The 14,875-nt window shown below is 31.4% G+C and overlaps 1 protein-coding gene across 4 annotated transcripts; it reads left to right on the top strand.

Annotated features, from left to right (window-relative positions):
• Positions 1-8,452: 8,452 nt before the first annotated feature.
• LOC118047888 (uncharacterized) lies at positions 8,453-13,016 on the top strand. Of its 4 annotated transcripts, none has more exons than XM_035057317.2 (12): positions 8,454-8,742; positions 9,036-9,112; positions 9,218-9,354; positions 9,757-9,864; positions 9,966-10,082; positions 10,240-10,776; positions 10,865-11,232; positions 11,309-11,408; positions 11,499-11,558; positions 11,910-11,993; positions 12,086-12,202; positions 12,392-13,016. In XM_035057317.2, exons 3-12 carry the CDS (start codon positions 9,289-9,291, stop codon positions 12,692-12,694), a joined length of 1,860 nt encoding a protein of 619 aa, XP_034913208.1. In that variant the 5' UTR covers positions 8,454-8,742; positions 9,036-9,112; positions 9,218-9,288; the 3' UTR covers positions 12,695-13,016. The 4 variants fall into 4 exon arrangements, with proteins under 4 accessions (XP_034913209.1, XP_034913208.1, XP_034913207.1 ...); XM_035057316.2 differs by having other exon boundaries at positions 9,030-9,112; XM_035057318.2 differs by lacking the exon at positions 9,036-9,112 and having other exon boundaries at positions 8,453-8,742; positions 9,760-9,864.
• The last annotated feature ends 1,859 nt before the right edge of the window (positions 13,017-14,875 follow it).

The raw sequence follows: 14,875 nt of genomic DNA, 5'->3' as shown, positions 1-14,875 counted from the left end.
ATTTACCCCTTGAAATTCTGACATTTAGCAATTGGGCCTTTATTCATGGAAATCTGTTTTTTTTTTTTTTTAATTTCACCCCTAGATCAAATGCAATTGGACCCCTGGATTTTAGTATCATTTACAAAACAGTTCTTGATTTTCTATTTAATCCTTAATTGACTCCTCAACTTTTAATTCTTTCAAAATTACCTTTAAAAAAATCAATTACCTCCCCATAGTATCACTGTCTATTCTCTTTGGTCCTTGGACTTTAATTTTTGGCAATTTTGACCCAAATCAGCCTTGAATTTTGATATTTCTTCAATCAAAACCCTTGATTTCATTAATTAAACGAAATCAAAATTTAATTAAGTCTCTAAGTTTATCAATTCTTCCACTTTTCGGCTAAATTGACTTCCAAATCTATATTTTTCTCCTTATTAGTCCTCGAACCTTCAATTTGTATGGTCTTTACCCAATTCCCAAATTATTTTTCTCTCATTCATTTTTTTATTTTTGTGGAAATTTAAAAATTAGACTATGACATCCTCAATGTATAAATCGAAACATTCTTGATGAATGAATAATAGTTAAACTAAGAAATTAGTTATTGAAAGGTTAAGCCGGATAACTTATGAATTCTCTAAAATATGGAAGATCATAACATGTTGCTAGACATTGCACTTTATATTCAAATATAAATCAATTAATTTTTGAATTGGTAATAAGTTGAATTATTTAACTTATTTAATCTTACATTGTTTAAGGTTGTGATTTTTATTTGGACCAAAATATTAGAAAACCTAATGAGTCACATGCATTAAGAATCATTAGTAAGAAATTAAACTATGATGATTAATCAAGTGTAATTTGATTGTAAATAAATTTTAGAATTGTGGTCTAAAATATAATTTAAACAAGGGATTACAATTCTAGACTTATATGTGTTTGCTATTGTGATGCAGAGTGTTTTTTTTTTTTAAATAATTGATTAAAAATATATCAAAATAATTTTTTTTAGATTTTTATTTTATTTTTTACATCAACACATCAAAATATAAAAAAGTACTTTAAAAAAAATCAATTTAATTCTTTTTTAAGTAAAAATACTTTTAAAAAACATCTAAAAACATAAGCTTCAATGCTCCCAAACACCTTGAGACTTGCTAATTCTACCATCCATGAGCTCGGAGGTGGACGCCAAGTTTTAACCAATAAAGAACACCACCAGGTTCAATCAAGACAGTTATGCAAAATGGATTAGACCAATAATTGAAAATTAGGCACATTAAAAAAATCAGGGCACTATTTGCGAGAAGAAAAGGGCTTGATGGTGGTATGATGAGCATATATTAATATAAAATATAATGTGAGAAAAGAGAATGGATGTGACAAAAAGGGGTGATGGTGCCATCTTACTATTTTAGGCAGTGCATCACTTTCACCAAGCACCAAAGGGTTATATTGGATGGTATTTCTGCTTTGCCTGTCCAATCGAGGCAACCTTCGAAATGATGAAAGTTCCATCGGTGACAGCTCCTTCATTTCTCCTACACTCCTATACTTGCTCTTCAATTATTTTGATTGAAATTAAAAAAATAAATATGAATTTAATTGAATAAATTTTTAAATATAATATTTTTATATATAAAAAAATAATTTATCATTTACAGGATCATTATATATCCTCTATAGATAAAATGTTATGTCTTATATTTTTCTAATAATTTATAATGAAAAATATTATATGATCAAATATAAATAAAAACACCAAACACACACACACTAGCACTCTAGGCATAGCTTTCTCTTTTTTCTAAGAAAGTTTTAGGATATTTATTATTAATAGTTCATGTAAATTATTATTAAAATTCAAACAATTAGATAATTTGTTATTTGCAACAACTTAATTTTTAAAACTTAATCAAATTTAAACAAAAATTGATTTTCAGGTAATTTTCATTCAAGTCCTAAACTAGCTTAGATTATCTATGAGATCCTGGGACTCCCAGAACTTTTTTAAGAAATTATTGCTTTTGTTGTATTTATGTATTTCAGAAAATCCAACAAACATATAGAAATTGAGCAACTTATACATGCTGTGGTTTCAACTTATAAAGGCAGTGTTTGCAATTGTGTATTAATATTAAGTTAATTGACATGCTGAATATGATGCCCTTAAAACTAGGTTATATATACCTGAGAATTTGCTGGAAATATAGGAACATTATTTTAATTTAATATTTTTACTTCCTTTAGATATTTGTTCTCTTCCTTGTCGTCAAGCCTCTCTTGTATGTACTATGATTGATGGAAATATAATTGTTGGAACTCAAATCTATTTCACAACAACGCCATTAATTTATTTTTTTATTTTTATCAAAATGTAAGAATATGGAGCCTTTCTTTGCATGTGGCTGTGTTTGCCCTTTTCCCTCAATTTTACATCAAAGATTTGCCAATCCAGCATTCCTCACACCTTTTTGCTTTTGGCATCACCTCACACTCTTACTCACATAGCATTGAGCCCTGAATTCCATGGTGGGTCACTGGCCTCATACTTGGGACCATGCCAGAACATGCATGGCAGCCTGGGACCGTAACGAGGTTTTTCTATAGGAATTTTCCTAGAATTATCTGGATCATTATTTATAAGTTTAATTACTTATATCCAGCGAGTATAATAAAACACACACACACACACTTATAGAAAGATACATGCATTGAAGAATAACGCCATAATCAGATAAAAACTCTGATATTTCTGAAAAAAATTGTAATTAAAAGAATCTAAAATAAACAAGGAAAAGTAATTAAAATTTAAAATTAAATAGAAAAATAACATCTTGTAAATCTTATTTATAAGCTTTTTAATCGAAAAAAAAAACGTTTGTCAATATTATATAGAAAATGTATTCTCTCAATATTCATAAAAAGGTCTTCATAGTCTTTTTTTGATAACAAAGAAAAAAATTAAACAAGAATGAAAAAAAAAAATTCAACTATCAATTCCTAGTAAATCAAATGTTCAAGGAAAAGTAAAAATAAATCAATTTAAAAAAGGATAAAAAAGGACTAGGTCCACCAAGTTAATCTGCTAAATCTGCAACTTGATGGTGAGATTGAAACAATCCCGTTGAAAGAAAATTGAATGAAACTAGAAAACTCAATTCTCAAACCAATCTAATGTTGAAGGACGAATCTAGAAAAAAAAAACTATTTAAAAAAAAAATAAAAAAATACCTAAGTCAACTTAGGATAATCTGCCAAGTTCGTAACCTGGATATGAGATCAGAATAATCCTATAAAAAAATTAAAAAAAAAATCACAAAGCCAAATCCTAACCAATCCAATATTAAAGGATAAATTAAAAAAAAATTAAAATAGAATCTAAAAAAGACCAAAATGAGCTTGGGCTAATCTTTCAAACTCGTGACAGGGTCATGAGGTTGAGATTACCCTATTGAAGGTGTCATAACCCAATTTCAACCTTAATTTCTAAAATATTTTCCAAAAATTAAAAAAAAAAAAAAAAAAAATATCTTTTCAATGCATTCAGCCATTCACAAGTCCATTTCATTATTTTCATTTTTTCTCTTGTTAACATATTTTTGAAAAAAGAGTCAAAATACAAAAAATAATTTACTTTTTACAATAGGAGCATTTTTTCACATCAAACAAAAAGGAAAAAAACATAAAAGATAAAAAAATAATTGCATTCTATTTTGATGAATCATGGTTTTGTTAAATATGAATATGAATTAGTGAGTTGAAAGGAGTTTGTTGACAATACCCTCTCAATTTACTTTTTGCATCATACAGTAAACCGCTATCCTACTAATAGTTATCACTTTTCAAAGTGACAACATATAATTTAAAAAAAAAAAAAAAAAAAATCTATAATGTTCTTTATGTCATCTTTATTTATAAATATACATATTCAAAAGATTGGGTCAAATCTTAATTTTTACTATTGTTATAGGTCCAACGTCTTTTTTTTATTATATATATAGAAATGATCAATTCAAAAGTTATCTATTTTTAGGGATTGATGATCAATTTTTTTTCTCGATAACCCAATCAACAAGTCTTTTATTTTTAGAGATGAACATCAGATTTCTGTTACTAGTCTAATCAATGAGTGTCCTAATTTTAAGGGCGGACATCAAATTTTTCATGAATGGCCTAATTAAGGAGTCTATTGTTTTTAGGGATTGAAGTAAAATATTTCATGAATAGCATAATTAACGAGTCTTTTATTTTTTAGAACAAACATCAATTTTTTTGATTGGCCTAATTGACGAGTTTCCTATATTTTAGTTATGGATGTTATTATTATTATTATTATTATTATTTTATGAATGACCCAATCAATGAGTCTTTTATTTTTAGGAGACAAGTGTCAATTTGTTTTGTAAATAACCTAATCGACAAGTTTTCTATTTCTAAGGATGAACATCGAATTTTCTCGCAAATCATTAGAAATAAATTGCAAATAATCTCTTAAAATAATTTAGATAGCTAACAACATAATATAGTAATATTTTGGAAAAAAACACATAGAAAATGTAATCTTTTATTTGAAAAAATATGGTAAGGGTGATGTGTTTTAAGTACAATCAACCCCTTATCTAAATCTTTGAAACTAGTGTATATTTTAGGATTCGTAGTTTTCTTTAGTTATTAGGTGGTGACTCCATTATTCCCATTTTTTTCCTTTGATTTAGGAGGTCCAAACATCGTGTCAGGTGTGACAGAAGACAAAAAAAATAAAATCATGAAGTCAAATTCTCAATCAACCAAATATTAAGGGTTGAAATTTAAAAAGAAATTCAATAAAAAAAAAATTTAAAATAAAATAAATAGCAATAAAAAAAACAAAGACAAAATTTGATATAAAAGAATGAAACTAAATGCTGGGGGATAAAATTGAAAAAAATAATTAATTAAAAAATAATTCAAAATAAAATAAATAAAAGTAAAAAAACAAGGACCGAAATTGATAAAAAATAAAAAAAGATAGGACACCTTTTAATTTTGGTAAGCCAGTGCAAATCTCAAGGAGAGGAGAGAAAATATTCATCAAAGTTGATTTGCAAATATGTTGTTGACATGCGTAGGACCATCAAAAAGATCTCGGTGCACCGCTTTGAACCTAGTTGTGGGTAATAGTGTTACGCCTTTGAACAAAGTCTCACACTTGCACATGCCTTCAAAGTTGTTTTGCCCAAACTTTTCAGCTCCTATAATTGTTTAGGTGTCAAATTGGATCCGTCGAACCTCAATTATTTTAGATCAATACAATTTTATTATGCAAAAGCAGACATCAAATACATGTCAAATTATTCCATCACATAATGGAATCTCATAAATAGGCAACAGAAAAAAAACTATCAAATCTAATAATAATAAAAAAAATTAATGTGAAAGGAGTAAATTGAAAAAAAAACATTGAGAGACAAAAAAGGGGTTGGATATCTCCCTTGCTTGTGCAATTTAGTCCCTAATGTTTACAAGAAAAGGGACTTAATACTTGTTTAGTGTTTAAATTCAGTTTATATAAAGGCAAGCTATGCGGTAATTACTTCACATGTATTGAAAAGCAGCGAAGAAGCTCAAGTTCGCAACTGTGGAAAAGAATATGTAAAGTGTCTGCCTCTATATTCGATGATGAAGAACATAAAAAAAAGGCAATGAAAGGTAGAACCAATTAGAGAGAGAGAGAGAGAGAGAGAGAGAGAGAGAGAGAGAGATCAATTATTATATATAATAAGATTAGCTAGGAAAGGAAATGATTTTGGTGGCATGACGCATGGCATACATTTCATCACCACACTCGTCCTTAAAGGTGGATATTTGAAGAAGAAGGTTGTCTCCCACTAAAACACACTCACTTCAGCTTTTACAGTGACAGATCCACCACTCTAATATAATGCTCTCATGGCCATAGGGGATAAAAACCCACAAATAATTAATTAATTAGTTATTAAATTTTGAAAAAGGTTTTTTCAAAATTTATCAATCAAGGATATGATCATTCGTGCAAGTAATTAACCCGTGAAAACACTTCCTTTTACCTCAACCAAAAGGTATGTATTAGTGTTCCACTTTATAAGAAAGGCAATGTGTATGGATGTTGGTTCATAAATATGAGATGCGGCTCACGTGCTTTGGCTAATAGAAAATTCAACATCTAATCAATGCTCCTAATCTTGCTTCTTGCAGATTAGTTTATCATTGTAATCTCATTAATTTGGAACATTTTACTTTTATCTCCTAAGCAACCATTCCAAGTTCCAACAAAACAAATAATTATAATTGGAACCTAACCGGTATTTAAGTTATTTTTTAGTACAAGGGTTAATTACGTTGCAAAAAAAAAAAAATCTAAAATATCTAAGATAAATTATATTATTGTTTGATATATATATATATATATATATAAATATATGCTATTTTTTCCTAAACTAAATGCTTGTATTTATTAGAAGTAATGATTCTTGTAATAGTGATTTGGGATTTACTAATGACAGCGAAGCCTAATCCTCGCCGTTTAGATTACAGGAAGAGATTTGAGATAATAGTAAATGGAGAATCGGGTTTTGATTTGGTTCCTTTGATTACCCAATTTAAATTAATTCACTGTAAATTAATTATTTCACCAAACATGACTACAATAAATAAATATAAATATTCTAACTATTTCAATTAATACGAGTACAAACAAAAAAAAATCATGTTTTTGTTACAAATTTATTCAAAATAAAATACAAATTAATACACGTTCACGAGTTAAAAATTAACGAAACAAATCACAAATTGTTTTAAAAAGAATATATCACACATGGAGAATCAAGATTAACCTTTACGAGTTGTTGGAGTGGCTGGAGCTGTACTAGAGTGGCTGGAATAGTAGAAACTATACTAACACATATTATTATTCACTCCAGCAACGAGCAGTCAACTTTTGAGTGTTGAGATTCCATGCGCTCGCAGGTCAGGTTGCGCATGGACCTCTCCGCCACCTACTCCTATTCTCCTTCTTGCTTCCTACACCGACGGTGTATATCATCCTTGTTCATGGTGGGAGATCGGAGGCTGAAAGGTTCCGGTTTGTTATTTACGCGTTACATGGCAAGCTATAAAAATAAAATGAAAAAACCACAAATTGACTAGCCACTAAGACGAGAATCTCTTGTCCAATATATATCATGCTTGTGTTTCGAAATGGAGGACTCGTGAGGGTCTTACAATACTATGTCCGAGAGGATAAATTCGAATCCTATCCAACCCAAGAAGAAGAAAGAAATCTTCATTTATTTTTTTGCAATTTCTAATTGGATAAGAAAAAAAAATAAAGAACTATTTAATCTGACGTTCTGGTTCAAATATTCAACAACAAATTGTTGGAAAATGCCATGCATAATTTCATTTTCTGAACTCCAAATTATGTTTTAGCTTCGTGAAGCCTAGGACAACGTTAATTAAAAATAGTCTTTGACTAACTTTATGGGATGAAGCTTAATTAGTTGGGTTTTAGATTTGTTTTTTTAAAGATCATCAATTTGAGTCCTACAAATTCTCAGGGTCATTGAAAACTTACTTGGTCGGTAACTTCAGGCCAGTGTGATTAGTCAAGATGCACACAAGCTAGTCCGGGTATTCATGTTAATAATAATAAAAAAATTATCTTTGATTATAGATGCAAGGAGTAGAGAATTTTTTATTTATTTTTAATGATGCAAAAGTTTAAAGATGACAAATAGGGCACAAGATGAAATGATGTAAGAATCAAGAAATGTCATCAGAAAACAAGTTAACAATGGCAATCGTGGTAGAGCTGGTTAGTGTCTAATGTTGTCTATTATTAAGAAGCACGTTGCCTTGCTTGCCTTGGACGTTCCTTTCCTCTTGTTTTTTTCCCCTTTTTCTTTTGGGTTAAAGCACGATCAATAAAATGAAGATTTTGGGATCCGAGGTGCATTATCATTAATTAAAATCTATCAATGATCTACTAATTATTATGATTATATATTATCATTAATCTTCTCTGCAGCTGGACTAATCAAAGTGGTTGAAAATAAAAAGGTATGATCAAGTTGCTATAACATGTGCTAAGTGCTAACTAACTTGTTTTTTTGTTTTTGTTTTTTTTCTTTCTTTTTCTCCCTTCCAAATGATAGCACAGGCAGCCAAAGCTAAAAAGGAGAAGAACGCATAACAAAGGGAAGCTGCTATGCATAGATGTTTGATTTTTATATTATTATTTTTTATAATAAGTGCATAGCCTATATTATATAAGGTTATTCACTAATAACATGAACATTAATTTAACTTTTATTTAATTTATTCATCTTGCCAATTACTTTTAACTTCTAAGAATTTAGATTTAACAAGAATAGCAGTAACATGTTCCACACATTAGAACTCATATTTATAAGGTTTTAGATACAGTTTTTTATTTTTTTAAACTCTTATTATGACAATCACAATTCACAACCACAGGTTGTGCTATACGATAAAAGTGAGTAAAAGAAAGAAAGAAAAGATGAAGAGGCACGTTAGCTAATGATGAATAGAGCGGATTTCCACACCCACCCATGGCTGAAAGATAGACACTCACCAGCCCTCCCTCTTGCCATCTCTACTCTTTCCCCTTTTCTCTCCCTCTCACAGCTTTATACTGTTACAGTACACTACATGCAATGGAATCAAAGATGGACGAACTAAGCTAAACTCCAACAACGAATGAGTCTAGAAGTAAGTGTCTGTCTCTCAAACGTATATATACATTAAATTATTAGTTTTTGTTTGTTTGTTTTGATTAATAATAGGAGGAGGGTTTTGTTTGTGTCCTAAAATTGGTTACCCTTTTCTTGGGGATTGGATGACCAGCTTCAAGATTCTCGTCGTCGTTTTCTATCTTCTTCTCTGCTCTGTGTACTCTTTTGTTTGCTTGCTTTCTTTCTTTCACACTATTTGAGATAATAATAAAAAAACTACTACTAATAATAAACAAATGCTTCACTCCTTATTATGACGCCTAGCTGCAGCCATTTCTGTTTCTGGGCCTCTTTGCTTTCATGTTTTCCCGCTCTCTGTAAAAAGAAAAAAAACAGAGCTTGGCTAGGTACTTTTTTTGTATTATTTTCCCTCTCTCAGTGTTTTGCTTTTCTTTCTTAACATGTGATAGCTAGTGAGTTGGTGTATATATGATTTGCTTTTGTTTTTGCAGGTTAATATAATTGATATAGAGAACGTTGGTTCCATTGTTATCTTGTTTTCAAGTGGGGATCAATCCAAAAGATGAACACTAGAGTCCGCACTGCTCTTCAGGCTATGAAACCTCCTTCAAACCATGATACTAATAAAGTAACCTCCTCCTCCTCCTCCTCCTCCTTCGCTATATGTATTTCAAGACTTGGAAGATTTTTATCTGAATTGGTTTTTTTTCTCTTTCTATTTTTCAATTGGTTTAATATGGGCTTAATTTTACAAATCTTTGAAATTTAGTTTTTTCTGTCCACTTAATTTTCAGCCACTTTTTATAAGAAACTGGATTAAAGATAGATAGATAGATAAGCTTCTAGCTCTTACAGACCAGAAAAAGTAAGTGCTTTAGATCCAGCAATCTGCATTGGATTCTTTCACTCATCTCAAGAAAAGAATATATATGGCTTCTTCTTTTGCCTCCTTTCTTTATAATACTCTTTTTCTCTCTTTTACTTCGAGTTTGATTCTTTATTTGCTGTAATTGATACTGAATTTATCAAGAAGGAGAAGATGGAGGTTCAAGGGAGGAGCAGAGCAGTTGGCGGCCATAAATCTGCTATTAATTGGCGTAAAGCAAACAGAGAAAGGAAATTGGCCTTGCTACAAGATGTACTTCAAATTTTTCTCAACAAAACCATTCAATTCTGTTTATTACAATAAGAGCTGAGTTGTTTTAAACTCGAATGTTGCTTTGGTTTCAAAATTTGCAGGTTGATAAGTTGAAAAAGAAACTTAGACATGAAGAGAATGTTCATAGAGCTTTGGAGAGAGCTTTTACTAGGCCTTTGGGAGCTCTGCCTCGCTTACCTCCTTATCTGCCTCCTTATGTTAGTATAAATTCGCTATATTCTATCAATTAGATCTCTATCGATCTATCTACACTCTCTCTAATTTAGTCAAGACAATTAGCCAATCCAATGTTAAATTTTTGTATGTTTTTCTATAAACAGTAATTAATGTGGGTTCTTACTTGGTTTGTTTTAGATCTTAGAGCTACTAGCTGAAGTGGCTGTTCTCGAAGAGGAAGTTGTTCGGCTTGAAGAGCAAGTTGTGAATTTTAGACAAGGACTCTATCAAGAAGCTGTCTACGTCTCCTCCAAGAAGAATGTGGAGAATTCAAAGGATGCAATTGATCAACAACCATCAACTACAAGATCGAAACACGCGAGATCAAAATCACTCTCTCTTAATGAGACCAATTCAGCAACTTTTGCGGCAAGGCCTCAACCTTCTCTTGCTAGGTGCACTTCGAGTAAAAGGCTGTTTTCCACTGACCCCATTATTGAGCGACCAGGGCAGTGTTCTAATAGGCCAGCAAATAGAGGAAAATATGCTTCTGGTAAACCCAATCCTTCTTCATCTCTTGTGGATGATGGACGAGGAAAGGAGAATCGATCGTGTATTAATTATGTGAAGGATAAGCAATCTCCAGATAAGATGGCAAAAATCACAACTCCCGTGAAGAGAACTCCAAACAAGCGTGAATCAGAGGAGAAGAGTTTGGAGCCTTCTAAGTTGCAGGTACGTAATTACTCACTATTTTTTACAGGGAGCCAGCCTTTCATTATATTATGGTCTTCGAATCGGTGATCATTTTTGTACTGCTCAGCTAGAATGCAGGTTAGTAGAGCAGGAAAGAGCACAGGAAAGCACTTCTGCTTACATGTATGATAGAATATGCGAAAATAACATCACACCAAACAAGTTAACCGAGGATATTGTGAAGTGCTTGTCCAGCATTTTCTTGAGGATGAGCACGTTGAAGGACAAAGTAGTTGAATTAGGAACTTTCTCATCACGAGCAACTTTGACATCCCCTGAAGGTGATAGAGGAAATGAAATTCGAGATCCTTATGGCATGTCTGCAGAGTTCAAGATTAGAGATATTGGTTCTTATAAGCATCTTTATGCAATTGAAGCTAGCTCGATTGATCTCAACCGTACGACAAGTGCCCTGTTTTTGCTCCAGAGACTAAAGTAAGTTTTGTACGTCACTTCATTCGAACTTCAAGCAGCTATGGTTTGTATTTACTGTATCTTCAATAATGTTCAGGTTTCTACTAGGGAAGCTTTCCTCTGCAAAATTAGAGGGTCTTACCCATCAGCAGAAGCTTGCTTTCTGGATAAACACTTATAATTCATGCATGATGAATGTAAGATCTCTCTCAAAACAAAAATGATATGCCCAGTATTAAAATACAAACTTGTAAAGCATTTATAGAGCCAGAATGTTAATCTTTCAGGCAATTTTGGAGCATGGGATACCCGAGACTCCTGAAATGGTTGTTGCTCTAATGCAAAAGGTAAGATATATTTATAATTCTCTCTATCCATGCACGGTTTCTTATATTATTGATAGTCGTCAGCGCCTTGTCATTTTGTGTATGCTTAAGAGGTCAGAACTTGTACTATATTTCAATACCTAGCAGACTAGCACCGTCGCAGGGATCGGGTGCATCTGCATGCCTAGGCTTTAACTCTCTTATAGCTGTGTCATGAGTTTCTTGGAATCATTTAAAGTACATGTATGATCTGCTAAATGGTCATTACTTTCAAACACAGTCACTGATCAAGTGTTTCTAAGATTCTGTGGACACTAGCTTTCGATGAAAACAAATTTGAGATTGACTTAATTCAAACTATGATTCCCTTAGGCGACAATAACTGTTGGCGGACACTTGCTAAATGCAATTACAATTGAGCATTTCATCTTGAGGCTTCCTTATCACTTAAAATTTGTAAGCCGCTTTCCTTGGAGCTTCAATGTCCTCTTTATTTGGTAATTTTTAGCTTTGAACTGCTAACTGGGTGGTTTTCTTCAATATGATAGACCTGTCCAAAAGCAGTAAAAAATGATGAGATGAAGGCACGCAGCTTTTTCGGATTCGAGTGGTCTGAGCCTTTGGTTACTTTTGCACTCTGTTGTGGAAGCTGGTCGTCCCCTGCTGTAAGTTTCTACATAGATGAGGCTCCTTGAATTTGTTGCACAGGCTAGGTCACCTCACCATTTTCGTTTACGCTTCTTTCCAAAACTACCAGGAAGTGCATCATTATCAAAAACAACAAAAAAATCTTCGAAGATGCAATCCAAATATTACTTGTAGACGTTCTAATGTTGATCTCTACAAAAATGCAGGTAAGAGTTTACACAGCCTCTCGAGTTGAAGAAGAGCTAGAAGTAGCAAAGCGAGACTACTTACAAGCGACAGTTGGGATTTCAAGAACGAACAAGTTAATAGTTCCAAAGCTGCTGGACTGGTATCTACTAGATTTTGCGAAAGACATGGAATCTTTACTTGATTGGATATGTCTGCAGCTACCGAATGAACTCAGGAATGAAGCAGTTAAATGCCTTGAGAGAAGGGGAAGAGATCCCCTTTCGCAGATAGTACAAGTAATGCCGTATGATTTTAGCTTCAGGTTGCTCTTACACCGGTGAAATATTCTCGCCATTTTTATACTTGATCCCTTCCTAGATCCTGGCCTGCTATCAACTTTGGGATGGTACGGGGAGATTGCAGACATGGTAAAAGTACATGTATATGCGAACAACATGGGCTTTGGTTGTGCTGATTGTTTCGTAAACATTGATTGATACCAGAGAATGGATAAAATAATCTCCAGTTGATTCAGTGTATGTTTATAACTCCTGTCTGTCTACTCTGTATTCTATTAGCTTGAGATGAAATCACTGAAAAGTTCTTGTTGATGACGCAGTTACAGTTAGTGAGGGTCCCTGGTTTTCGTCTTTTTGGTCCCAATGGTAAGGCTGCTTTTGGTTTGTATCGTGTGATAAAAAGAGACCAGTATAAAAGATATAAAAACATGTTTGGTTGAAAACAGAAAGGATATAAAAATAATTTTGTAATTTTTTATTGGATTTTTGTCATTTTAAAACAGGAAAAACGGGACAGAAGACAAATCCTTTCTTTCCTAACAATCATCTCTTTTTTGTCTCGATTCAATACTAGAACAAGCAGGGTCATGAAGTTCCTTTTGTTTTTGTTTTTATATTTTTAAAAATGTTTTTTTAAAAAATAAATTTTTTTTATTTTAAATTAGTATTTTTTTGATGTTTTAGATCATTTTAATATACTGATATTAAAAATAATTTTTAAAAATAAAAAAAAATATTTTAATATATTTATAAATAAAAAAAACATTTTAAAAAATAATCTCAATTATACCCGCAAACACGTTAAAATTCACTTATACGTGACGTTTGCAAGAAATCCCAAACTGATAGCAATACACAATCTCAGAAAATTCAATGTGATCACAATAAAATTAACTTTGTTGTTAAGGGGAATAGTTGATTATTGATTAGTAAGCTTCTCAATGTAACAATAACCGTGATTAAATTATATTTTGCCCCCGTCTTTTCTTCTTTTCTAACAACAATGCCATACTTTCTTTTATTTATTTTAATTGCATCATTTGTTATTTAATTCTAAATCCTTAATTTAATTTAACTCATTCTATTTCCGGGTTAAAATTTAATATTTCAAAAACAAAATAATTGGGGTTTTACATAGATATTTATTTTTATAATCATTTAATTAAATAAAAAATTGGATTCCAAGAAGCAAGGTTATTAAACTTGGCTAAGGCCATGACTTAGATCGCAGGTTGGACGAGATAACCTGGGTCAATTCAAAACATCAATTTTTTAGTAATTTTTTTTTAATATATAAAAAAATATAAAATCAATGTTGTTTTTATTTTTATTTTTTTAAGTCAACCTAGATTTTAATTAGGTCGACTGAATCGTGGATAAAGAGTTGACCCATACTGAGTCAACTCTCACTCGGTTTGCTTTGAAACTCGACCCACTTAAAGACTGACTCGATGGGTCACCATGTTGATCTACCGGGCTCAGTTGAGTTTAATAACATTGTCAAAAAAATTCCTCATAGTAGTAGATAGACAACTAACTAGTTACAACTAATTTACTAAAGGCATAATAATCATTTAGTTTTTAATAAGGTTCTTGATCTTGTGTATATATAAGGATTAGATGAACATACTCAAATGAATTAAGAAAAAATATTGAGAATTTAATTGATGTGTGTGTGGAAGGACAAAATAGTTGGTATATCTAAACTGAGGGACCGAAATGAACTTTGATCCCTATAAAGCCAACGTAGCAACTACTTCCCATAAAATATTATAATACTTGTATAGATGTCCTTGGATGTCAATTAGCAATCTCTGGCAAGAGATCTAATTACCTAGGGACATTGGATATGTAATCTTGTTTTTCAACCTATTTGAAATGGTCCTACACACCGCAGTGAAAGAGACAATGTTGTTGGAAGAAAAATTTAGTGTGGTAAGAGTTTATGGACAACAATACAACAAGCAAAACTAAAAAACATGAAGAAAATTTGAGAAGAATGAATGTTTCATTAAGTGTTTTCTCTTCAATACACATTTTCTCTCTATTACACTTATACTTTATGCTTTTGATTACAAATCTATTTATAGGCCTAAAGTTCTAGACAATCAAGGAATTAAACTAATCAAAAGAAAAGTAATCCTGCTGACTTAACCAATCGATCGATTCATATATTTTTCAGAAAAAAAACTAGAAAATCATGTTTACTTTTCAACATCCTTC

The sequence above is a fragment of the Populus alba genome, chromosome 7 (assembly GCF_005239225.2).
Source record: "Populus alba chromosome 7, ASM523922v2, whole genome shotgun sequence".
Taxonomy (NCBI): domain Eukaryota; kingdom Viridiplantae; phylum Streptophyta; class Magnoliopsida; order Malpighiales; family Salicaceae; genus Populus; species Populus alba.
Note: the sequence above shows the minus strand (reverse complement) of the source record. Positions and strands in the feature narration are given on the sequence as shown.